This window comes from Sinocyclocheilus anshuiensis, unplaced genomic scaffold (assembly GCF_001515605.1).
Source record: "Sinocyclocheilus anshuiensis isolate Anshui unplaced genomic scaffold, SAMN03320099.WGS_v1.1 scaffold737, whole genome shotgun sequence".
Classification (NCBI taxonomy): Eukaryota; Metazoa; Chordata; class Actinopteri; order Cypriniformes; family Cyprinidae; genus Sinocyclocheilus; species Sinocyclocheilus anshuiensis.
Genome location: NW_015540908.1, coordinates 240,179 through 267,706, shown reverse-complemented (window position 1 = coordinate 267,706; position 27,528 = coordinate 240,179). Strand labels below are relative to the sequence as shown.

The following is a 27,528-nucleotide window of genomic DNA, read 5'->3' as shown; positions in this document are numbered from 1 at the left end:
TTTTTTTTTTTTAAACGAAGCATTAACACATGTTAGACTGCACCCCATAAACACAATAAAGCCTAGAAAAAACCCAGTGAACCACCCCTTTAAGTGAGTTAAAATTGCTTGAAAGTTTAAAGGTGCTGTAAGTTTTTGACTGTATAAAAGCATAAAAATACTATTATATGTTTGCATATATTTAGAAAACATGCTAAGTTTACATTGGCTACAGCCAATTATTTTGCTTTGAAATTCCATGTCGAAATTTTACCCAATAGTATTTCGACACTCCGGGTTGCCAGTTGGTGGAAAAACAGCAAACGAACTGGGTCAGGGATCACAGATTCTACCTGACCTAAAAATCCTCTGCATCCATCTAAAATACTCTGACAGGCATATTAAAACATGGATAAATCAACTCACCAACTTGCAGTGTGTAAGGCTCGTCACTTTCCATCGTCAGCTGTGCTTATTCCTGTTGCGTGTCCTCAATCTGGCAACCCGTGTGAGCGTCCAGTCTGAGGAATAGGTGGTGGAAGAAACAACTCTCCAATATTTTGAATTTGGACTGCAGTTCCCATTTCAACCACTAACTGTCAATATTACATTTCACACCTTTAAGCTGACAAGGCTTAAACATGCATGCAAATGATAAACCTTGTTGACGCCGCAGCTCTTTCACATCACACAAGCGTAACTGCCAAAGCGTCGGAAGAACACGTGTTCCCTAGAAACAAACCCACAACCTTGGTGTTGCTAGACAGTTACAAGAACACTTCTGCAGTTTATTAATTAATATCATATATCATGACCTCACTATGAAAATCATATAATAGAGTTTTGTAATGCACAGCAGTTAATAAAACACTGTTCCTGTTTCCACCTTTCACAAGAGCGCAGAACGAGAAGTGTTAAAGCTGTCTGTCTTTGGAGGGTTTTGTGCAGTGTTTGTGTTGGTTCTGCTGTTAAAGACTCTGTTTGGAGCGCAACTGTTCCCTTGGCTTCGGAGAATGAGTTTCCTGATGGAGGCTACTTGACGAGATAATGCTGTTCATCTGAGGTCATGCATCATCTGCGCTCTCGCTGACCTGAGGCCCGTGGAGCCGCCGCGATACCTGATGGATCCGCACACAGATGAATAGAGGAGTGACCCGGCTGATCTTAATGGGATTGTTTGCTCTGGAAAGTGGAATTCCGGAGTGTATTCCATGTGGAGACGGAGCGCTGTTGGCTGAACCTGTTGAACCCCACAACGAAAGTGCGCGTCATTACATGTCTCATTTCACAGCAAACATGGGCTTGACTGTGTTGGTGCAATGACTCTCTAAAGATCAGCTTGTATGCAGCATGTTTTTGACTTTGGATGTAGAATTGCGTGCTTGTGTGCTCGATGTGGTGTGATGATTACTGGAAGAGTGTTGGAGCCCGAGCCTGACGTGCTTTCATCTGCTGGAGAGAAACACTCCAGATGAATCAGTCGGCCTCATTTGCTAAGTGCCACACTCTCTAATGCAGATCTCATGATTCAGACCGGTGTGTTTGTCTGAAAGCCTGATGGATGTTCTGTATCAATTATTTATTCATTTAGATGCAGCTGTACAAGCCAAAGCAGCGCTTCTCGTAAAGTTCAAAGGGTTAGTTCACCAAAAACCAATGAGAGTTCTTTCATTTAATCATTTTGTTTCTTGACGTCTTTTTAATCAGTGGAACACGAAAGTAGAGATGCACTAAAATCCGAAAAGTTTTCATTTAGCCGAAAACAGAAACCAAAATAGTTTATTCAGAGATTAAATAATTACATTTATTTAATAATCAACACTCAAAATTCAAAACTGAGATGTATATAAGCATGTAAATTGTGTGCATAAGGCAGTCTTTATATGTGACCCTGGACCACAAAACCAGTCATAAGGGTACATTTTTTCGAAATTGAGATTTATACATCATCTATATCAATATTTGGCCGAGATACAACTATTTGAAAATCTGGAATCTGAGGGTGCAAAAAAAAATCAAAATATTGAGAAAATCGCCTTTAAAGTTGTCCAAATTAATTCCTTAGCCATGCATATTACTAATCAAAAATTAAGTTTTGATATATTTACGGTAGGAAATGTACAAAATATCTTCATGGAACATGATCTTTACTTAATATCGTAATGATTTTTGGCATAAAAGAAAAATCAATAATTTTGACCCATACAATGTATTTTTGGCTATTGCTACAAATATACCCCAGCGACTTAAGACTGCTTTTGTGCTCCAGGGACACATATTTTACATTTTTTGTGATATAATTGCTTCTACACCAATACATTGTTGAAATACAAACATTTAAACTGTGGCTGTAATAAAAAGCATGTTTTCATGACAGATTTATTCAAACATACATTAAATAATGAAGACTGTACGGTAAATAATATAATAATGATTGTGTAATATAGTGGAGTTTAACATTGTTTACAAGCATCTTTGAAGTAAAGACATTTTCCGTCAATGATTTCAGCCATCCTAAACATATAATTAGTGCTGCTCTGATGGCACGTTTTGAGATTTTTAGTTGTTAAAATTCACGTGCCTCACTACACAAAGAATGTTCATGCTGCTCTTTTCCGTAAGGTGAAAGAAAAGTGCATGGATGCTGCTCAAAACATGACAGAAGTGCCATAAAAGCAGTTCACATGATTCATGCACTATATAGTCCAACTCATGCGCTGTCTTTGTGTGAGAAAGAGACCCTCATTTAAGTTAGGATTTGCTAAAAATCCTCTCTTTCACCGTAGCTTTCAAATCTATAGAAGCCCATTTGTCATAAGAATAAGAAGTCATGCTTTGGATAGTCCATTACATTTTTATTTTAATAATATAATAATAATAATTTTAATAATTATAACTTTTTATCTCATAATTAGGACTTTTATGTCATTATGATTTACCAAAAAGGTTTTTCTTTTTTGCGATAGAAATGGGATTTCATGCAAATTTCATTTTCATTCGTCAGCATATTTCAATTTTGTGTTATTTGTTCCTTATTAATGAATGATGACTTGTAATTTTGGGATCGTCTGAATTTACCAAATGTAGTTCTGAAGCCTACAGATCCTCTTTATTATAGGGTAGCCTAACTTTTGGTATTACTCAGTTATTTTGGATTTCTGCTATTAGAACATCTGATCTAGCCGGTCAGGATGGAAAACTGAAGACATGTTCTGCCAAGACGGTCTCGTTATGCAACCAGAAAGTGGTCCAGTATATTTCAGCAGCTTCCAGTGTAATTTAGTGGTGCCACTTAGCTTGAACTCACCGTGTCTGTTGAAGTTATGATGGACATGTGAACAGGTTAATGGCTCTCTGATCCCATCAGGCACTGAAGCCATTTTCAGTGGACTGCTGAACTCGTCCTTTTCAGTCCCGCTTCATTTTGCTGTCATGTAAGGCTCTGCACAGTTAGCTAATACTCTGCAGACCTTGATCTTTCAAGTTGAGTTCATTGAGCTCGGAAATCACACAGAAATCTTTCTGCACAGTCTAAAAAGAGCATTCATTGAAACTGCAGGAACGACTTGTTCTGAACTTTCTGATGCCAGACAGATGGATGCATTATGACCATATGTTTATGTCCACAGCACACATTTATTCATTTATAGTGTAGTGAAGCAACTCACATATGTGAAAAGCAGACAGGCTGAGAATTTCACAGAATTTACAGAAGTAGATTCATAGCATTGTTTTAACCACTGTATGTTTGGAACTTAATTTGAAACTAGTTTTAATATATATTCATTTTAACAAATCAATATCAATTCCTAAATCCCAAGGTCGAGCTTTTTAGTCTATCAGTCTAGTCAGCTGATGCTTGAATAAAACTTCACTAGACATTACAGGGCGTGCTACAAAAAAACTGGTCTGTGCGATTAATAAATTTACCTCTGTAGCACGCGTGCGATACAGTTTTGCATGTTCATAACACAGCCGCTTAATAGTGTGAAGTGATTTCGTTGTGCTTGTTTGTGTGTGTGAGATTGATTATACTTGGTAGTTAGGGGTGTGTGATATGACGATTTTTGATCGTGGATGATTAAAATGTCCCCACGATCTGCTTTTGAAGAAATATCATTGTATTGTGCTACAGCGTGCATTCTATCAGCTGCAGTTCTGCCGCCTCCCTCCGTCTCAATATAATGTACAACACACTCACACTGAGAGCCTGTCAAAAAGCGCCTGATTATTGGACTAAGTTGTCTTTCACGTCTGATTGATTTCGCGTCTAATACTGTCAAAAACACACAAGGTTTACATATAAACACAGTTGGTTATGTCAAAAATGAAAGTAAACGGTTGAGAGAGAAACGCATGCAGCTCTTAAAGGGATAGTAGCTACTAAACATGCTCACAAAAGAAGATATTTTGAAGAATGTGAGTAACTAAACAGTAGCTGGTCCACACTGACTTTTACAGTAGGAAAAGAGTACCAGCAACTGCTTGGTTACCCACATTCTTCAAAAATAACTTTTATGTTCAACAGACGAAATAAATTAATTCAGGTTTAAAACAACTTGAGTAAATGATCTTATACAAATGAAACACTATTGAAAGACAGATGACAGAATTTTCATTTTTGGTGAACTATTCTTTTAATGTTAGTAAAACAACAAAACAGAAAAAAATCACTCACTGCTCTTGACTGATGAACTTATCATCAGTCAGTTGCTTTAAAAAAAAAGTATAATTGATGTATATAGTGTATATAGTGTTTTATTTTAATATGTGTTCATTCAATTTCTTGAATGTTACTGCTAAATACTGTACCTGAAAAATAAAGCACTATTTGTTTTATTTGTATATTATGTATATTTGTAATGTATATCTTTGTTCTTATTTTCTAATAACAAAGATAAAATAATGACAAAGATTTTTATCTTTGCTCACTTTGGCCTAAATGTCTGCCATTCTTTTTTTATTTTATATTTTGTTGAGGTGTAAGAGGTGTTATGTTTCTGCACTCTTCCATTTTTAGCAAATTAAGAAAACTTTGTCTAAAACAATTTTTGTGATGGTTTGTATTGTTTGTGCTCTGTATGGAACATCAGTGCCTGTTTAAGTGATGGACTCCATTACTTGTGTTTGTTTTCAGACATGATAACAGACGTTTTATACTTGTGCTACAACTTTTTGGCCTGTGCTACAAAACTTTCAACCTCTGTAGCACCAGTGCTATGTGAAAAAAAAGTTAATGTACAGCCCTGCATTATATACACGCTAATATGTATATTTTCACAATGCTTATCCCATCCAACAGCACAGTAAGCATTGAGTTTTGTTGCTTTCAATAAGAAGCAAAGTCTCATCTTTCAAATTCTCTCCATTTTATCAGGAAACTCAACCAATAAATGCTGATTTTCTAGTCAAATATAGAAGCTAATGTAAAACTTCCTTATGTGCAATTTACATGTTGGTATACAATTTTTTTAATTTTATTTGAGTGTTTATTATATCTATAAATAAATAGTTTTGTGATGTTAATTGTAACCTTTATAGTAATGTGCAGTAATATGTCTCCCTATATAATTTACAGCAGATAGATTTGTTATCCTTAAGAACATTTAAATCATAATTGAATTTGTTTTGAAGGAGAGACAGTTTGTTCAGTAAACCACTATTTAATCAAAAAGTAAAACACGAGGAATTTTGTTTATTTTCCCCTCTGCTGTACTGAAAACATACCAAACCATGACTTCAAAACCGAGGTACGTACCGAACCGTCATTCTGTGCACCATTACACCCCTAATATTCTCTGTAAAACTGTCCAATAATTTGGCAGTTCCTTGAGCTGAAGGAACACTAAAACAGTCACATGTCTTGAACAGGAAGTGGTGCAGCGCTGTGCATCACAGGGCTGAGGACTGTTTGATGACGACCACAGCACGAGAATATTGTTGGCAGGTTGCATTTGTAAGTAACTCTGGGAATGACTCTGGTGGAGATGGCAGAGGAAGAAAGGCTGGTGGCTTGGTTTGCGTCCTGCATATTTATGACTGACTCTTACACATATAATTACATTATTAACAGGCATCACTTTGGTTTGCAGCCGCTGGATGTTCTGAGACTCGGTGGTTCACACATATTGGTCAGGAGATGGTGTCGTAACTCTGTCATGCGTGGCCATTGTTTCAGTGCTTTATTTGTGGAAAAGCAGTGGAAAGTTAGTCACGACTGATCCGAATCCAGCGCTGGATCTGCTCTGTTCTCATGTGGCCCACAGACCTTTCTGACTGTTTTTCATGGTTTTGCCTGGGGTTCAAAGGAGAGGGTTAGTGTAGCATAATGCTGAGCAGTGAGTGTTGTGATTAACATGCTGTATGAGCGCATGCGACAGCCGTCCCTCAGGGGTCCATATTAATGAACTACAAATACTGTACTGCTACCGTAATTAGTTTGTTTTGGAACAGTGCTTCTTTTGCACAAATATGCAGTATGTTTCTAATGGCTTTCTACTGGTCCTTGAAAGTGTTTGAATTTTGACACCTAGATTGAAGAACTGTAAAGTCCTTGAAAATGCTTGAATGTTATTCTGAAGACCTGTTTTATTTAAGTTTATTTTACTCATATGTTAGGCCTTCATGTACACCATGTATACTGGAATGTGATTTTAATAGGTCCTGATTTTAATAGGTCCACAATTTCTTTCTAAGTTTTAAATAAATCCATTATATACCTAGTTTAGTTATGAAACACTGTAAGATGCAGGTTGTTTACATGCAGCAATCACATCATTTACACAGCAAGCTGATGGAGTAGTTTGCTCAATGTTTAAATAATCTGATTCAGTGTTCACTGTAAGCTGGTCCTGCAGCACATTCCTCTGTATAATAGCAGTTCCTCAGAAACCCTCCACCTCCCCCAGCACCACCTGTCTATATCTGCTGTGGGATTTGTGCCTATTCAAGATGCAGCAGCAGCAACAACAAAACTCGCATGCTAATAGCAGTGTGTCTTTGTATCTGTTGGCAGTATCGAGTCCATACTTGCTCTGTAGCAGCAGCATGCGCAGCAGATGTAGTACGCCAAGACTAAATACATTAACATTGTCATATTGAATAACATGCTAAAACTAGTTGTCGTGATTGAAATTAATTAGCGGTCTAAATCATTTGAAGTCAAGAAGTTGTTCATCTGGCACATACAGGCTGCAATGCACATATCAGCTAATATTAGACCAAAATTTGAGCATATTGGTTGAAAATGTGCATTTAATTAATGTCTACTATTTTTACATTTAGATTACTTGTTCCATCATCATGCATTTAAACACGTATAAATTAATAGGACTGTCAAAATAGATGAGAAACTTTTCATACTGTACAATATAATAATAGTGGTGCCTAAATGTACTTGTAGCATTAAAACCATTGATTTTAGTGATTTAGTGTTTATTAGTTTTTTGTTTTTTTAACGGCAGGTACTCTTAGATTGTGATGCTACCAAGTTTTGTTTCAATAAATTGAATAGTTGCTTTCCTTTCATCCAATTTCAGGTCGACTGTTCTTGTGACTAATGATTCCAGAGCTACAGGAAATGATATAAGCCTGATTTGACATGACTTTGTTAAATGCTCCATCTGGATTTGATTTCTAAATAAATGACCTGTAAAGAGGATCTTTATTTCTATACGTGTGCTGGAGTATTTTTCTTGTGAGTTGAGTTGAGTACAAGTGCGTTTCTGTAAGAGTCCTGACGTGTCATTGTCTTCCGGCCTAAAGATTACAAAGGATTTACTGTGGTTGGTTATGTGCCTCTCTAGTTGTCTTTGCAGTCACCACCCTCCTTTATTTATGAGTAGCCTACTCCTCATACTTTTTCTTCTCCATTTTAATCACGCTTCATTTACTGCCCTCATCAGATCTGCTTTTCCGCTCGTTCCTGCAGATTTTGCATTCCTCGGCTTGACACTCGTGAGATTTCTAGAATTCTTCTCTGTCTCTGTGTCATTGCTTGGATGTGAGCGGGAGAAATCCACTCAAGCTCATAAAAAGACAAAGAGGGATAAGTGGCTTTTTATTCACTCAAAGCTGTTGTTTTTTTCCCCCTCAGTTATTCTTTACAGATGATTTAATCATTTACTTCGATACTTTATTTAATTATTTAGCCAATAAAAACGAAGTCCTTAAGTAAATAAATACATAAAATGGTATCAACAGATTCTGCATGACTCATTTCATTGGAACCAAGAAACCAAATTTCTGACAAACATTTCACAAATTATAAGCCATTATTTTCAGATTTCATTACCAATAGTATTGATGCTTTAATGAGATTATTGCTTGAATACTGAAAAATGAATGTAAGGAGAAGTCAGTGGGGTCTATTATTGTTTGGTCCCCATCGCTCTTCACTATGGCTTACACAGAACTGTGGATATTGATTGCTCAGTAGCTCTGATGAAGAGAAAATGAGCTGCTCATGGTCCAGCAGCGCTCCAGTGGCAGCATTATGTAATTGAATGGAGGTTTTGGTCTCCAGAGTGGACCGGAGTTAGTTCTGGTTAGTGCAGTGAGGCCTGGGTTGGCTCTGCTCGAGTGTAATCATGTGGCTCAGTGATTTGCAGTCCAGCTCACGCAGGCTGTAGAGCTAAAAGTGTCCCACAGGGCCACTGTCCAAGTCTTTAGGGGATGTCTTTAAGTTTTACAGTTTGAAAATGAGTATGACTGATGTCGCTATTTCACACTAGCAGATTAACTCGTGTTAATACCGTGCAGAATGGCGGCAAACTAAGATCTTGCACTCACAGAGACACTGTGTTGATGGTCGTTTAGTGAGCCCGCCGCAGAAGGAAACTCTGAGAGGTTTCACCCATAAAATGAAATCATAATTTACTCGCACTGATGTCGTTTTAATGTGAAAAAGCATTACTGAAACTAAAGGCTTCTCTTTTCCATACAATAAAAGTAGAAGATGGTTTATACTCTCAAACTCCAACATGGACAGAATCGTAGAAGTACAACAAAAGTAGTCCAAAACTCAGACACTATATTCCAGTCCTTCTGAGATGCAAGTATTGGTTGTTGTTCTTCAACAGTGGATATTCATTTAGCTAGTATTGTTCTTTTGGAAAATGATATTGGTTTGCATGGAATTATTGGCTCTAATGTAATGTTCGTTCTTTTCCATGCATTTACGAAGAATGGAGGCTGAAACATTCACGCTTTAAAAGGGACGTAAAAGCACCAAAAAGAATCATTAAAGTAGTCTGTAAAGTAGATTTTCAGTGCATTGGTTAATGCAGTTCACAGAATCAGTCTAAAGGAGTTAGACAGACCTATTTCTAGAGCTCAGGCCACTGACTCCGAGATCTGGCCATGGCTCTTCATTATCTGCGAATAAATTTCTCGTAAGTTATACTTTTGTGTTTTTGTGTCTTTATTGAAGTTTGAAAGCGTCTGCACACATTCATTGTAAATGCATGCATGTTTATTGCTAAATTCAATAATACATTTTTGAGTTCTTTTATATAAGTATCAGTTTGATGCACGTACAATACATACATACGTACACAGCTCTTACAATGCTTCCCAAGGAAAGCAAGAACTGACAAATTGTGCATCTTGAAAGCTGTGTAAGTCACTTTGGATAAAAGCATCTGCCAAAAGTGTAAATGTATGCAGTGGTTTGATGGTGAAGTGCTAATAATTGGATACCAAAAAAGAGCAAAAGTTTTTTTTTTAATCATCTTAAAAATGCTGTAAATTATTTTAAAATGAAAGTTAAAGTTATATAATGCAATTAATGTCAAGCACACAAATTACTGTAGATGCACAAAGTGCACACTTTTGGATTTGTGCCGAACAAGAGAGGTATGTGAGCCCAAGCACATTTCCAAACATACCTGTAATTTCCGTTTCGTTTTAAATTTGTTTAGGCTTGGCGTTTATAATAATAATGTTGTTTATAATGTTTCCCACTTTAATTTATTTGATTTATACTTAATTTTTTTCATTCCTGTTCTGTTCTGAATATTGTTCAATTTAAAGGCCAAGCCAAAAAGCTGTGCTTCAATACACCGCACAGACTACAGCCGACTAGACTAACACGTGCGTTCTGCGTTGCTTAAGAGGAATTAGCTGTCTATATCAGCAGCTATCTGACTGATAGATCTGACAATCTGACAACTTTCTTCATCTTTAAAGGCTCATGTTGTTGTGAAACTATTCACATATGTGACCCTGGACCACAAAACCAGTCTTAATTCGCTGGGGTATATTTTTAGCAATAGCCAAAAAAAACATTGAATGGGTCAAAATTGATAAATGTTTACTTTATGCCAAAAATCATTAGGATATTAAGTAAAGATCATGTTTCATGAAGATATTTTATAAATGTCCTACCGTAAATATATTAAAACTTAATTTTTGATTAGTAATATGCATTGCTAAGAACTTCATTTGGACAACTTTATAGGCGATTTTTTGATATGCATGTGCATGAATTACGCTCCATCCTTCTGTTTCCCATGCACGTTAATAACGCTCTGACACGTTAAAGCACTGATTAGGAATTCAGGCTGCGCTTGAAGACCATTCGTCATGGAGATCACATGGTGTTTGTGACTTATGTCCATGTGGTTGCCTCCGTTTAAAGGTTCACAAGCCATTTAAAAAAATAACAACGTCTATATTGTGGGCAGGATGTGTAAATGTTCTCTTCCTGTAATGTCTTAACAGACTAGATATTTGGTTAGGCAGTTTGCGGGCTGCTATTTTCTTCCCGCTTTTGCCATTTATAGAACAAGTGCAGCTGAAGACTAGTGGCAGGACTAATCAACTAGTCTCCTGCTTTCTCACTGGAACCCGTTGACCTCAAACGCAGTGATTGTCCAGCGGGACCCCTGGCACAGTGCAGGCCTCATTATGCAGGGTGTGTATGGGAACGGCAGTAAACATGACATTTCCCTCCGGCGAGCGGCCCGTCCTAATCACAGCCCTGCTGCACAATATGCAGTAAACCGTCGCCACCGCGGACACTGAGACTGGGGCAGAGAGGATGTTAACCCCTCATTCCCTTCGTCTATAAGTGTAGCTGTCCTTTATTGCACAAAAAGCACAATATTGCATGCAGTGTTGGTGAAAGTTACTTTGAAAAGTAATGCATTGCAATATTGCGTTATGCCATAAAGAGATTAATTGCATTACTTTTTATGGAAAGTAATGCATTATATTTGCGTTATTTACTATGTTTTTGTCACCTGGGCTGGGCTTGCTTATTTGTTTTTTTAATAACAAAAAACCTCAAAGTTATATTTTTGGCAACTGTAAAGGCCCTTTCACACCAAATGTGAAATGAATAATCCTCAGGCTGAAGGAAGTGCCTCTGCACCTCACTCCTAATTTCTCTCAATACGGTGTCAGTGAATACATTGGAAAACAAAGTAACTTGCATTACATATTTGAAAAAGTAACTCTGATATTTCATTGTAAATTTAAAAGTAATGCATTACTTTACTGGTTACTTGAAAAAGTAATCTTATTGCGTAACTCGCGTTACTTGAAATGCGTTACCCCCAACACTGATTTGCACTGCATTGCTTATTGAACAAATAGTTGAGACTCTTAAATCTGATGGATGGGTCATTTTAAAATAGCTGTTATACTGACACATCTAGGTCGGAAAATAGATGGAATTGTGATATGGACTGGTGTTTGTGATTATTAAAGCATAAAAATGCATTTTAGCGTCATATAAAATACACACAGAAACTCAAAGGTCTTCACTACAGCCTGTCAATGTGACAGTTTGGTGTAACTTGAAGAAATTGTGACATTATTGTACAGTAGAATGTACTTCTCAAAATAAGTAATAATAAAATTAAAACATTATTTTATGGAATATCAGCATGTTTCTTCCTTTTTTACATTTTAATATTAAACTTCTGTTGTGCAGCACAGAAATAAAAGGATTACATTTTCATTTGATTATAACAATATAAACAACATAAAATGTGAAATATTTAAAATAATGGCCTTAAGTATTTGTTTAAAATATTAATATGAAAAATGAATGCATCACTAACATTTAATCAACATGTGATTTTCAGTTTTCACTTTAATTTTTAGCTAAACTTAATGTTTGTATGTGTGTGTGTGTGTGTGTGTGTGTGTGTGTGTGTGTGCGTGTGTGCGTGTGTTTGTCACTTTTATTATTATTTTTTTTATTTTTGGATAATATTCATTAGTTTTATTGTATTTTAGTACTACAACTTAGACTAAATGAAAATTAGAAATGTTGCCTTGCCATCTACAGCGGGTAAAATAAGTATTGAACACATCACTTTTTTTCTCAGTAAATATATTTCTAAAGGTACTGTTGACTTGAAATTTTTACCAGATGTCGGTAACAACTAAAGTAATCCATACATACATAAGAACTAAAGATCAGATACTCTTTCCCTGTGTCATTCCATTTTATTACACATAACTTAATTTCTGAACTTATTTGTTTTGTTTTCTTTGTATGTATGGATTACTTGGGTTGTTACCGACATCTGAGCAAACTTTCATGTCAACAACACCTTTAGAAATATATTAACTGAGAAAAATAGCGATGTGTTCAATACTTATTTTACCCGCTGTAGATGAATAGTTTAACGTTTTTCATTTTTTATTTGCTCATTTTATTTCAAGCAACAGAAATGTTTATGGTTTTAGTTAACTATAATAACCCTGGACACATGATGGAAGTAAAATGTGCTGTGAAGGTCCGTTTCATGTTGACTTTTATTATATGACAGAAAAAAGTGACAGAATACTGAAACGGTGAATAATTGTCTTTAATGGTAAATCTTCAGTGTGAACTGTAATATCTTTCTCTAGTGCTTTTAGACCGTGTTTAATGTCAGAAGATTCTCTGAACTTCCTGTAGCTGTGTAATATCCTTTTCAAATGCACTGCTAATAAAAACCATTTCATCATCATTATATGATCCCTTGTGTAGAAAGAGAGCTCTGTTACGGCAGGGCTTTGACATAAAGACCTCAGACGCTGTGTGTAATTTTTGCTCCCTGAGTAACATGTAATTATTTTGGGCTATTGTATGGCTGTTGTGCAAACTCCTATATTTGAGACTGTATTGCTGTCACTGCGGTCGTTTTACATTATGGAGCCCATTTAGGAGACAACGATGATGAAGGGACTGCTAAAGCAGCGGTTGTCAACTGGTTTTGCTTCAGGACCCAGAAAAATCTTGGGCATCCAAATACAATACCAGAATTGTTTGTCATAGAAAAGTTCACAAAATAAAAAAACTACCATGAGCTGTAAAGCCAAAACAATACAAAAAACTATTGGCGTGACTCTTGCAGAGGAGTAGTTCACCCAAAAATAAAACTTTACTGGAAATGTACTGACCCTCAGGCCATCCAAGATGTAGATGAGTTTGTTTCTTCATCAGATTTGGAGAAATGTAGCATTGCATCAGTGTCTCAGCAATGGATGCTCTGCAGTGAATGGGTGCCGTCAGAATGAGAGTCCAAACAGCTGATAAAAACATCACAATAATCCACAAGTAATCCACACCACTCCAGTCCATCAGTTAACATCTGGAGAAGACAAAAGCTGCGTGTTTGTAAGAAACAAATCCATCATTAATGCATTTGATAACTTTAAACTGTTGTTTCTGTTAAAAATATATAAAAGTCCATAATCCGTAATATTTCTTTCTTCAGTAAAAAAATATCCTGTCTGAATCAGGATAGAAATCAAGCACCGTTTACAAGCCAAAACAGTCCAAAAACAGCTCTAAACGAATGTGTGCATGGATTTTGATGTGAGAGACAACAGGAGGTGGACTTTTTCACTGAAGGAAGCGTTATTATGGATTATGGACTCATATTTTAGTCAGAAACAATGGACTGAAGTTAAAAACTGTGTTTCTTACAAACATGCAGCTTTTGTCTTCTCCAGATGTTAACTGATGGACTGGAGTGCTGTGGATTACTTGTGGATTATTGTGATGTTTTTATCAGCTGTTTGGACTCTCATTCTGACGGCACCCATTCACTGCAGAGCATCCATTGCTGAGACAGTGATGCAATGCTACATTTCTCCAAATCTGATGAAGAAACAAACTCACCTACATCTTGGATGTTCAGAAGGTGAGGACATTTCCAGTACATTTTCATTATTAGGTTAACTATTCCTTTAAAGTCTCATAAGAATGTAAATGACATGTCCTGTGTAAAGAGCGACTATGAGTGTCCAAGAAAAGCCTGCTCTCTGTATTCATCATGTGTCGCGTCTCGGGTCAGGCAGTGTTTGTAATGAGTGCATTGAACTGCTGGTGTTGAGAGGTCAGCTGTAAATAAGCAGTTAGATGACAGCGCTGACCACTAGCTCAGTCCTTTTTAGAAGGACAGCGTTCTGAATCCGAGAGACAGTGAGAAACATTCATCTGTCTGGGATCCATATGCACAACACATTGGACAATAAAACCGTCATTCGCGCCGCAGGCCGTAGTTAATGTCAACACATTAGCTTCTCATTAAGTTGTCTCTTCAGTTCATGAAGACAGAGACATGTGTTTTAAAATGCCACTGGAACCTCATAAAGACAAAATAGGATGACTTAATTTTGGACCTGCGTTTGTGCTCCTAGTTTTTCTTCCTCAAGTTGTTTTTCCTGGTCAGTTGAAGGCTGTTTTGACAGACAGGGTGTGTGAGAGAGCAGGGAATTGGGTTTGGCAGGTGGCAGTGGGATACTAAAGGGTGTTTTGTGCAGCTAACAAGACAAACCAACACATGCATTACTGTTCAAAAGTTTGGGGTTAATTAAACTGGTCAAAAGTGACAGCAAAGACATTTATTTTATTTCTGTCTCAAATAAAGTTTTCGTTCATTAAAGTATGTAGCATGTTTTCATAAAAATATGAAGCAGCACGACTGTTTTCAACATTGATAATAATCAGAAATGTTTCTTGAGCAGCAAATCAGCATATTAGAATGATTTCTGAAGATCATGTGACACTGAAGACTGGAGTAATGATGCTGAAAATACAGCTGCGCATCACAGAAATACATTACAGTTTAACACATAACCACACAGAAATCAGCTCTTTTAAATTGTAATACTATTTCAGAATATTACTGTATTTTTGCAGCCTTGGTGAGAATGAGACTTCTTTCAAAATAATTAACTGACGTCAAACATTTTCTAAATGACCCAATGAAGTAAAAGTGTTGTGTGGCTGTTATTTGTTGGTTTGCTCTGAGGCATCTACAGCGGCCCTGAGAAGTGTTTGCAGACTTACGTCACAAGTAAATGGGTCACGACACACTGTTGTTGTATTATTTTACTATTTTATAAGTCCTCTTATAATTTCAGTCATTTGAATCAACACCCACTGCTGTGATTGGCTAATATCATTTCATAGCATCCATTAATGGAGTCATTTGTCATTAGCGTTTGCAGTAGGTTACAGTGGCATTTCTGGAAAACCACCAGGCGTTTCTCAAGCCAGTCATTGACTCTCACTCCAGGGAAGTGACGTTCTGTCCCTGGATACAGTAATAACAGTCGCTTGTTTGTGTCTGAACTATCTGCGGTATGTGCTGTGCCTCTTCAGGATTTTCCTTGACGCTCTGTTAACTCCGGTTGATGGGGTTAGGTAGTGCCACATCACTTTGACCGGACTCATTTAACTCAGTGGCCAGTGTATATGAAGCTAAATTTCCTCTTGTGCTGCCTGGTGAACTTTCAATTTAAATGTTGACCTTTTTACCTTCTTGACCTTATTTGTTGGTGATTTGAGATCTGCCAGCATCCAATCCAACATAACAAGAAAGTTAAATCAATAGCAAGAGTCTCATTCCCAAAACTTCAAATAATCAACACAGCATCAAATAAAATCCTGCTTTAATATTATTACACGCATGCATGCATGCATACAGTATAAGTAACATGAGTCTTGTTGATTAAACTGGATTTCGTGATATACACATACTATTCTAAGACTAAAATGATTGTACAACATTTTCATGAACTGAAAAACCAAACAATAAACAAATAAGTAAATAAATAAATTTAGAAAAAGAATAATAAAGAAACAATTATATCTCATGGTCGGAGTTTAAAACCCTTTTATCAAAGTCATTTATTTGAATATTATTTATATACATCAGGGGCCGTATGTATAAAGCCGCTCAGAGTAAAAGTTTAATCCTAAGTGTGTCAAAATTCTAAGAACGACGTAATTTTACTCTTATTCCTAGACTTAAGAATAAGAGTGATTCATAAATGTTCCTAAGACTAGGTCTCAGCTCCTAAATTATTTAAGAGAGCTGGAGAGGTTTCCTAACCTAGTTAGGAGTAACAAGACGGCAGCAAAAAGGAGGAGACTGAAACACTTCCCAATGAAGATATGACATATTGGAGTTATATGATGATATGGAGTTGATAAAATTATGCAAACTTGATTTTCAAGATCAAGTCAACACTCAACAAGTCAATGCTCTAACTGCAGAAATGACAGTAGTAATTACATTTTTTTTGGCTGGAAAGCTGGAAAAATGCAGAAATGCGCCGGTGATGACACAGTAAGCAGGGTCTTGCATATTATGGCACTAACCCCACCAAACACAACAGTGGCCAAAAGTGATGCGTGGATTTTTTTTTCTCTGACCCCACATTTCACTTAAACCATCAAAATATGAAGGGAAAAAAAAAACACTGACCAGTGTTGCCAACTGCTTTTAATTGAAAGAAGCTAAAACTGGTCACTTAATGTTGCTAGATGACCTCATAAAGGTGAGTTCACTGATTTTGTACTCTGATCCTAAGTTGTACTGTAGGATCTCTTATAAAATAGCTTACCTTTGGATGTTAATTCATGTTCATTATATACTATTGTAGTAAAAAGAAAGATATAATGGGTTCGCTTGCCGCTTGAACTGAGGTGCTAAAGCGATTGCGCCTGCCGCATTAAGAGCACCAAACCCGTATTTATTGTTTGAATTTCATTATGAATTTGGCATAATTTTAAAGCTGATACTTTATTAAAAAGTAACAAAGCACAAAGCTTTTTGCGATTACCGGACGGCAAGTGTGCTTCAAATAATAAGAAGTTCATGCATTAACAGAACACAGCATATAGACTAAGATCTTGATAAGAAGAAGCCATATTAGTAATGATTATAAACGAGAATTGTTAACGATATTGCCAATATACACACAGCTGACAGCTTTACCTGTTGAAAATCTGAAAATCTTCACTTGCAAGTACAATTTTTTTTTTTTACCGTTTTAGTCGCAGTCTGGAGCCCTGTACGGTTTTTGTTAATATTTTTGATTGACTTGTGTTTATTTTCAGTTTTCATTTTCATTTTAGTTAAATTTGTATTCATTTTATGTGTTTTTGTCATTTTTTTTGTCTGTTTAGGTTGAATTCATTTTTATTTCAGTTTAGTTTCAGTATTCAGTAGTGTTCAGTATTTTTCAGTATTTAAAAAAAAACATTTTAAAATATAATACAATTGAAAAGATTTACTGTATTTTTTAAACAAATACATGCAGCCTTGGTGAACAGAATAGACATCTTTCGAAAACATAAAATAAATTGTACTGACTCCAAACTTTGAATGCTAGTTTATTTCAAGGTTTGAAACATTCTCGTATGTAAACACTCAAAATCTGAAGTGGGGACAGATTGAGATTTACAACACAACACAATCATCTTCATCAGTATTGCCACAAGAAGGCGTATTGTAAACATTATTGTATATTGTACTTTTCTGGTCAGTTTTCTCTTTCGGGTCAAATACTCGCGTGACAGAGCAACAGTTTGAAGAATCGTGCTGAGCAAGATCGTTAAACCGTCGACGTGTTTATATCTGGCTACCTGAATAACATCTGGTTTAAGAGGAAAGTCTATCACCCCCTCGAGTCCTGAGGTTTGTTACTGCCACACTAATGCAAGTTAAATATGTTCAGCAAACAGATCACCTGCAGTGTGTTGGCCACGTGTTGTGCATTAATATACTTCAGACAAATATGTTCATGGTCTGAAGATGTCTGAATCTAGTCACTGCATTTCCTCGCCAGGTCTGTCTTAAAAGACATTTATATTTCAATCCGACAGACCTGGTTAATAACAATAAAACGTGTGCAGTGTGGGACAGCCGTAGGAAAATGCCTCCGGTCACACCCCTGCATACTTGCTGTCTTATCGAAATCTCACACCCTTGTTAGCACACAGTCTCAAGATTCTGCCGCTGTGCCCGTCTCAGTCCGCTGGCATCCAAGGCATCAGAAGCAGTTTCAGAGGCTCTGAGTTTCTGACATAACACCAACTTGGTTATGAGGTGTGGAATTATTATTAAATCATTCATTATTCTTCGTTTAACTCTCAAGTCCAGAGTAACTGCAGGCAGTGTTTTACTCAGCACTCAAATACAGGTTCCAAAGAGGTTTTTTCTTTGCCAAATGAACCTTTTTTCACTATAAATAACCTTTTGTGGAATGGAAGGGACTCCATTGATGGTAAAAGTTATTCAAAGAACCAACAATGCCAATAATGAAGCTTTATCTGAAGGAAGGACACAGTGGTAGTTGCACAGGGTTTCGAGATTTAAACCTACAACCTTTGGTTTACTAGATATTTACCCACTCAACCACACCAACCCAACGATGTTAGACTGGCAGTGCCGGACTTCAGAGGGCCCTAAAAAACCAGGAGGCCCCTGTCAGAGTGTTTATAAAAACCTCAAAGTGACCCTTCCAGAGCAGTTTCACTGTCAACAAACAACAGTCAGTAATACAATAAAAAAGAAGAAAATAGGACAAATACAATAGAAAAAAGATACAAATGTAGTAAACAATTTAGCCTACTAAACATAATAGACTATTGTACAGAAATGGAACATAAAAATGAAACACTGCATAGTCTTCACTGTATTACTTAAATATACATTGATTTTTATTAAAGTTACTGAGGTCTGTTTCTTTTGTTGTTTGATTAACAGCAGGTTTATTGGCTGCTGTCGCTTTAAGACCAAATGCACTGATCTAATAAAATGACAAACATTTGATTACTTTCCCAACTGTTTATGTTTACAAGATGAAACGAACTGCATTTACGTGAAAACTCGCCAATACGGACATTTTGACACTTGGGTAATCGCATTTGTGAAGACCAATGTAGCTTGTACTTGTCTGTGTCTTGCTCCGTCTTGGATCGTGGCCTGGGGAGCAACGTCTCTTTCGTACCCAGGCTCACTGGAAATATGTGCCTCTACCTGCGAGGTCTGTCGGGACAGTATCCAGCCGTGTAATATGAAAAATAGAGACATTTATCGAAGAAGATACAAGAAACCTTGTACGTAGGACAATGACGCCTCAGTCCCCTTTAAAGGGGTCATGAACTGCCTCAGCTTTTTATTCTGTACTGTTCTCTGAGATTAAAGTGTTTAAAACAGCAAGGTCTGGGAAATCAACTGGTCCGGTCAAATATACTGGCTCCTTGCCACATGTTGCTCCACTTCTGGGAGTAATCCTACAAAGTTCATCATCCAGTGGAAAAGCATTTTGTTTGCAACTTGTTGCTTTTTAAATGACCACTTCAGAGCTAGAGTTTATGAGGTTCATGGCATCTCATCTTTTAAAGATATTCTGTCAAATAGTCCGTTCTTATTGTGTGCAGCCTGTTTGTTTACTTGAGTACTCGACAGATCAGTCAAACGTGTACCAATGATGCCTGGAATTAACATTTTAATTACAACAGTCAGCACACATGGCTCACACATTGAAGTCAGTGGATGTTGCAGGTGTAGTTTCTTCTGGGTCTTTGTGGAGAAACAGGCTAATCTTCCAGCTCAACATCCAGACCTCATCACACTCTTCTCAGCAGATGCACAACCATTTAAGTCCTTTTTATCTCAATAAAATTTGAGGCTTTTATATAGTTATTCAGATTACAGAACAAACCGTGATCTTTCTGCAGGAAATGCCTAATCACAAGCGCATGGATGAGTCCTATTATAATGAGCTGTTTTGCACCTGTTTTTCTCCTTTGAAGAGCGGACTTTGCAGCAAGATCTGTCAGTTTCATATCTCATAGAATCTGATGTTTGGTCAGTGCTCTGCAGCTGCGACCTGCTGTTTATTTTGATCAGGCTAACAGAAAGATTGTTTAACTTAAGTCATAATGACCATTGACAGTGAAGTATGAACTTCAAACAAAATTCATAATCAGCAGCAAATGGTGTTTTCAGTCTGCACTAATTAATAAATGCAGTGGCCATATGTTCAAATACATGAGCTGCGGTGCTCATGTGGACAATAGGTGCTTCACGATGCCATAGAAGAACCTTTTTTGTCTAAATGGTTCCATAAAGAACCTTTAACATCTGAAGAACCTTTCTGTTTCACAAAAGGTTCTTTGTGGCGAAAGAAGGTTCTTCAGATTATAAAAAGGTAAGGAAGAGATGGTTCTTTGTGGAACCAAAAATGGTTCTTCTATGGCATCGCTGCTAACAACCTTTTAAGCACCTTCATTTTTCATCATCAGATTCAATTAATTCAATCCGATTTCAGAAAATGTTCCGTTTGTATGAACCCTAAAAAAATCGATTCACGTTTGCTTTTACATGCATTTTTGCATGTCTCATTCAATGGCAAGTTCATAAGATGTCAATAGACATACGCATGTTGGCAAGAAGGTATCTTTGAATCTGACTGAGAACATTCAGGCATTTGCATGCTTAGTTTTTTCCTTTTGATCCAATTATTTTAGGTCTGCATCATCCCTTTCTATACAGTTTAACTTTCATTCAGATGAAGCTCAATTGGAATATTTGAGGTGTTTAGATTAAGGATTTTCAATCTGATTGAGCTATTAATGTGATTGTCAGCGGATTATTCAAGATTTCAAGATTCAAGATTTTTATTTGTCACATACATGGTTATATAGAGTTATATAGAGTATATATATATTGGTCCATGCATAGATGCAGGGCCGGACTTTATATAGAGTTATATAGAGTACATTTATACATATATATATAGAGTTAGTTGGATTATTTTGGTGTATGTAAACGTAGCTAATCAGACTTGCAACATTTCCAGATTTTTTTTAGACGGGAAGGTTTTTGTGTTCTTTGTTTGAACGTCATGTTTTGACTCTCTAAAGACCTCACCTTTGGTTGACTGGGTTTAGAAACATCCTCAGACAGAATCAAACTACAGTTGCTTAAACTGTAAGAAACCGATTTTTCACGAATTTGTGTGCTGCAATCCAGCCCAATTCAGCCTGTTTGGTATGAAATGTGAAAGGTTTAGGGGTGTAAAAATGCTAAATTTTGATTTCATATTTAGTTTTTGGTTTAAGGGGCTGGAATTCAGAGCCAGAATTATAAAATTGCCTAGTAAAGATACAAGTTTGTGTTTGTTAATGTTTCCATGTCTCTTTTTGATTAAAATAGACTTCCTAATAGCTGATGTTCTCTCTTTTCCAGTCGGTGGTGAAGACGGGTCGGCTGCTCATCAGTCACGAGGCTCCGGTGACCGGAGGATTCGCAGCTGAGATCAGCTCTACGGTTCAGGTGAGGCTCTTGTGGATGTCATGCTTTACAGATTGAGCAGGAGCATACAGCATTTTCTGCTTTTTGACACTATAACTAAATAATCGTTGGTCTTTAAGAATAAAAATTGTGCATTTTATTGGTAGACCTGTGGCTAGTTGCATAAACTTAGCCTCTACATTAAAACTCTATGCTATGCGTTCTTAAGGAATCTGTGTGTTCTTGTACTACGTCATCAGCCTTCAAAACTCCGTACTCATGAACGCTAGTACAGGCATATGAAAATCTCTGGATGTGCTCTTGATATCAAGGATGCATCAAATGAGGAATGTTGTATTTTTAGTGTCCATTGCCCACTGCTTATAATGTAGTGGCCCACTAAAAAGATGTTTTGTGTCCTCTTGTCCTTCCTAGTTTGTTTTTTTCCAGGGAAAAGACCGGTCTTCACAACAACGCAAGTCCTTTCTTTGAATCCTTGAAATTCAGAAGCAGACTTTCTTAAAAACTAGTCTAACCAGCTAGTAGTTAGTCAAGGGGCAATCTGCCTTATTTTTTGGATTCAAATTGAGTGTTTCAAGAAGCATTTCTTAATATTATCAATGCTGAACACCGTTATAGTTTTGCGTAAACTTTTTTTTTAAGGATTTATTGAACTGAAAGTCGAAAAGAACAGCATTCATTTAAAATAGAAATCTATTATAGATAGATGTCTTTATTCTCACTTTTGATCAATTTAATGCATCCTTGCTGAGTTCAAGTACGTGCTGACCTCAAGCTTTTGAACGGTCGTGTTCAGATTCATGAGCGTCTCGGGCCTCGGCGAGCTTGTGCTGATGGTGGAAATTTTCTCAAGAGATTGGTCCATGCATAGATGCAGGGCCGGCCTTTAAACACGTTTCCATTGACGTCAGAGTTTGTTAAAGCACCTGTGAGCAGGAGTGGACACACGGGGCGCTGGTGAGTCAGCCGGATGTGCACAGAATAATGGCATTGAGCAGAAAAGATGCTAAAAAAGGCTTTTAGCCTGAGCTGTGGTCAAGCTACTGACGTCTGCGATAACGGCGGCTAACGTATCTGCCCTTCACCTAAACACCCAGGGCCCAATATATAACGCACATGCCATTTCTGCAGTCTAGTGTTGTCACGATACCAACATTTCAGTTGTTACCAATATCAGTAAGATTTCACAGTTAGTTTCACCGTTAGCTCCAATCCCAGTACCATAGCAAAAACTACTGTAACTATTTAATTGTAATGTTTTTAGGTAACTATTTGAAAATCAAAATATTAAATAAATGAAATTAGCTAATAATCAAGCATATAGCCTATACAACCTGGCTCAGTGGTAGAGCATTGCTTTAGCAGCGCAAAAGGTCATAGGTTCAATTCCCAGGGAAAAATGAATGTAGATGTAGATCTGTTGAAAATAGATGTGAGGCTTTCACCTTTAACTAAAAAAATACAAATCATTATCTTGTTTTATTGAGCATATAATCTTTGAAGTACCTTTGAATAGAAATGCCATGATAAATGAATATAATTATGGGTAGTTATAAAATATGATGAAATATAAAAAAGTGGCTGTATAAGGGGAAGTGTATAATTTAATTATACTTGTAATGTTCCTGTGGTTCAGTGGTAGAGCATTGTGTTAGCAGCGCAAAAGGTCTTGGGTTCGATTCCCAGGAAACACACATACTGGTAAAAAATGTATAGCCTGAATGCACTGTAAGTCAAGACATATTCTGAAAAACAAGAACTGTGTTCTGTTGTATTTAAAAGGTTAGTTCAGCCAAAGATTTAAATACTGTCAACAATTACAGTATGTTCCAGAATCCAAGTCTTTTTTTTTTTCTCGTAAACATACCATATAATGCCATTAAGGAAGGTTTCATTTTACATGGATATTGGTACAGGAGTGAAGTACAGGCTTGCATAATAAATAATAGTTTAGCAACAAAACATTACATTGTGAATATGGAAACATTTGGATCCACAAGAGAGGTACATGAACCCATAAATTTGGTCCAGCTTTGCAGCTTTACAGTACTGAGTTATTACACTGAACTACACTTGTAAGCTGAAGATGGCGGCGCGTTCACACGCTGCGGCTTCTCTCTCTCCCGACAGAAAGGTGTTTTCGTGTTTTTTGTCTTGTGAATCGCAGTGTTTTTGTACGTATTCGTCGCGTCTATCTGTCTCTAAGCGCGCATACAGTCGTGAGTTTCTGCTCGATGTCGGCAGAACCACATTTTTAGAGTTAAACTCCGTGCACGCCGAAGAGCTGCGAGATCTCGGTCTGCTCCGGAGGCCTACACCATCACCGACCCCCACTACTGCATCTCGCCCACAGCGGAGGCGCCACAAGCGGCGTGAGAGGAAGCAGAAGAGGGGTAAGCACGGAGGTATCCGGGCTAGGCTTTATTTGTATATTTGTATAGTTGTATTTTATATTTAATCTGTATATCTGTATTTATGTTCTACTGTTAGTGTTATCTGTATGCACCAAGGGTCTGAGAGTAACGCAATTTAAATTCTCTGTTTGTATGTGCTGTACATGTGGAAGAATTGACAATAAAGCAGACTTGACTTGACTTGACTTGTTTTTCTTCCCATATCCTCACATCTCATCGCATTTATTCATGTATTTATTTATTTTCAGGGGATTTATTTGTATGTTTTTACTTTAAACTTTAATTATATTAGTTTTTAAATAGGAAAAATGCTGTAGATCATAAATAGTTTTGCTTTTCATTAATTATCTGTGTTTTTTTTTTTTTTGGAAAATAACTGTAAATAATAGTCAGTTGTTGGTCTGTGCGTTTGTACAGAAATGTTTTTTCTTGTGGCTTTCAGTTTTTATCTGTCCTCACACAGTTTAAGGTAAGGCACATCAAGTTCATTTGTTTACTGAACTTCACACATGCTGGTAGTTGCAGTTTCACTTTTTGTTTAGGCTTGATGTTTATAACATTGTTTAAAATGAATGGCACTGTAATTCATTTTGTACTTCTATGTTTTTGTTCTGTATACTTTTTAATTTGAAGGTTCTTGTGGAGTGAGGGAAAATAAAATACAATTTTATAGTGTTTATAATATTTAAAAACATTTCAATTTATTTACCAGTATTTTACAGTATTTCTGAATGTTGTAGCGAATCAGCTCATGGGGGAAATATGAATAATTAATCATAACTAAGCTTAACGCAGTAAAGAGAATAAGGAATGAAGTTATGGAACCATTTAATAAAATTTAATATATATATATATAATTTTTTTTTTGACTTAGTTTCTGGAAAATCCCATCAAATTGATACAACTTTTTTATCTATACTTTGCAATATTAATGGAATTTTTAGATGTATCTCTCACTTTACTTCATCTCACTTCATCTGCCATCTTGGATGATTATTTCACTGAGCTTTTTACAGTGTTTTAAGGGATTCTTTGCAAAAGATACACATGGTGCTGCCTTAGTAATGTTTCATTTTACATTTTTTTACAATACAATGATTACATAATTTTTAAGTGTAATAAAATGCAACCTGTACACCGATGTGACTTGTGACTTACACACTTGAACGCTTTTTTTCTCTCTCTCGCTAAAATGCAATTTTTACATAGCAACAACTTAGCGAACGCATAGGTAAGCCAAATAGCCAAACACCCTAGAACGGGTAACCGCATTGTAACGTCCTGCTAGATGCCCTCAACAGCTTATCATTGTGCTGACAGAGTTTTCAGAGCCGAACACAACTCACGATTTCTGCAGAAATTATAAAAGTCTAGTTGTGTTATTCTATCACAGTAGAGACACAGTCATACAGCAGAGAAGCTGAAATCATTGAGCAGAGGATCTAACAGAAGCTGAGACTGTGACAGCGTACTGTTATTCCTGGACCAGGACCTGGAACAGGGATATTTTTCACATTGATCTCGGTGTTCCTGGACAACTCCATGGAATAGTTGGAATTATATTTGATATCATCTGTCTCGCTCTGTGTGTGTGAATATAGCAGCCAGATTCCTCTGGAATGTAAGCGTGCATGCGTGCGTGTGTGTGTGTATGTGTGTGTGTGTGTGTGTGTGTGCACGTGCATGTGTGTGTGTGTGTGTGTGTGTGTGCGTGTGCGCGTGTGCGTGTGCGTGTGTGTGTGTGTGTGTGTGTGTGTGTGAGAGAGAGAGGTGTGAAGAGGTTTGTGGCTAGTGTTCTCCTCTAGTGTAGAGTGCATTTATGATGCAAGCATGTTTCAGACGGCATCTGATCATGTGTGTCTTCAGAAGGGTTGAATTGGCTCCTTTCCATATCATGAGTGTGAATTTGAATTCATTTGAAAGTGAATGAACACACAGGATTTGAATTGGAGTAACAGGAGGAATTTCCTGAATTGCAATTCACACAGCAGACGAGTTTCATTAGCTTAAAGTTGGATTGAAGTGAAAAATTTATCCTGTTTCTAAATGCTCTTTTTATGAATGTTCTTGATAATCTTGTGAATTATTGATCCATGCATATGTTTAATTAGTTTAAATTCTTTGACCTTGAAATTATGTTCCGGTGAATGACGACTCATCCAATCATTTAATCTACTTAAACCCCGCCCCTTTCTTACAATCAGCTGCATAGCTTGCATTCAGTAAGTGCCACGCCCACATCTCAACATCCAATCAATATCTGAAGCACAGAACCAAGTCCCGCCCTACATTTATTTTCTTTAATAATCAGTTTTACTACGATGTATGTCACAGATGAAAACGTGTCACTGTTACATTGCAACTATAACGCTTTTTTAATGTTTTTTAATGCCTATTTATTCTATATTATATTGAATACAACACATTTTTCATGTAAAGTAACTAACATACTACTTCCACATGAATAAAGCAAAGCATATGGACAGCAAAATCAGAGGTAATAGGAGCACACTTCTACCAATTGAAAGTTAATTGAATGTTTGTGGGTGTATGTATATATAACTAAATGAATTTCTTCAGAATCAGCTTCGTTAAATTCATATTACAGTTCTGCATTCTGATTGCTGCTTCAGTTCATATTCACGGAATGTGATTTAAAAGGCAGACATAACAAATCATTTCTGATTCTGAATGTCACGAGGCTCTGATTTACAGAAGCTCATGGGTAAAAGCATGAGAAATATCCAGTCCTGACATTAGTTCCATGTACTGAGATGATTTGATGGCTCTGCTCTCAGTGACAGTGAAGTTTTCTGACATGCTCTAACGCTGACCCGGTTATCAAGCTAAAGATAGCATGAAGTTCAGAATGATTGTCTAAAAATGGCCTTTGAGATCAGCGTTTCAGACATGTACGGCTTTTAAAGGGAACCGAAGGATCTGAGTGACTCAGAGGAGCTTCTGTAAAGGTTTCAGTGAATCTGAGTGACTCCTGGAGAAGATTTACTTCTTCTAGTCCTCCAGTTAACAGCCAGGAAGTTACAGTACACTGTAAAAAAAAATCCGTAAAATTTACGGTAAAAAAAAAACGGCAGCTGTGGTTGCCGGAATTTTACCGTAAAAAAATACAGTAGCACATTTTAGGTTTTACGGTTTTAACTTAAAAATGTACAGTTAAATACCGTAATTTCATTAACTAATATAATGTTAATATACCAACCTATTGCAAGCAGCTTTTAAATATGAACATATATAGAAGGTGCACAGTGTCATTCACACAAACACTAAACACCATCACGGTAACACACATGAAACTGAAATAATACAATAAACATTCATTTAACAACATTAGGTGTTTGGGCTCAAATACGCATTTCACAATAGTCTTTTTTTTTTGGCTCTCACAGTCGGTAATATTGGCATTTCCGTGTCACGCTAGTCTTTGAATACTCGCTAATCTGCAGCTGTTGCTGTTTCCACTCTGAAAGCCAAAAATGTGTGTTTGTGAGGCAGTGTACATAAATACATATATATATATATATATATATATATATATATATATATATATATAT

At 36.7% G+C, this 27,528-nt stretch overlaps 1 protein-coding gene across 2 annotated transcripts in view; it reads left to right on the top strand.

Moving 5' to 3' along the window:
- The window catches only part of LOC107689156 (2-oxoisovalerate dehydrogenase subunit beta, mitochondrial-like), a 78,951-nt gene that overhangs the window by 45,368 nt on the left and 6,055 nt on the right, over nucleotides 1–27,528 (top strand). For both annotated transcript variants that reach the window (XM_016487072.1, XM_016487071.1), the window contains one exon: nucleotides 21,477–21,563. In XM_016487072.1, coding sequence (XP_016342558.1) covers nucleotides 21,477–21,563 — 87 coding nt within the window. The remainder of the gene's footprint in view (nucleotides 1–21,476; nucleotides 21,564–27,528) is intronic.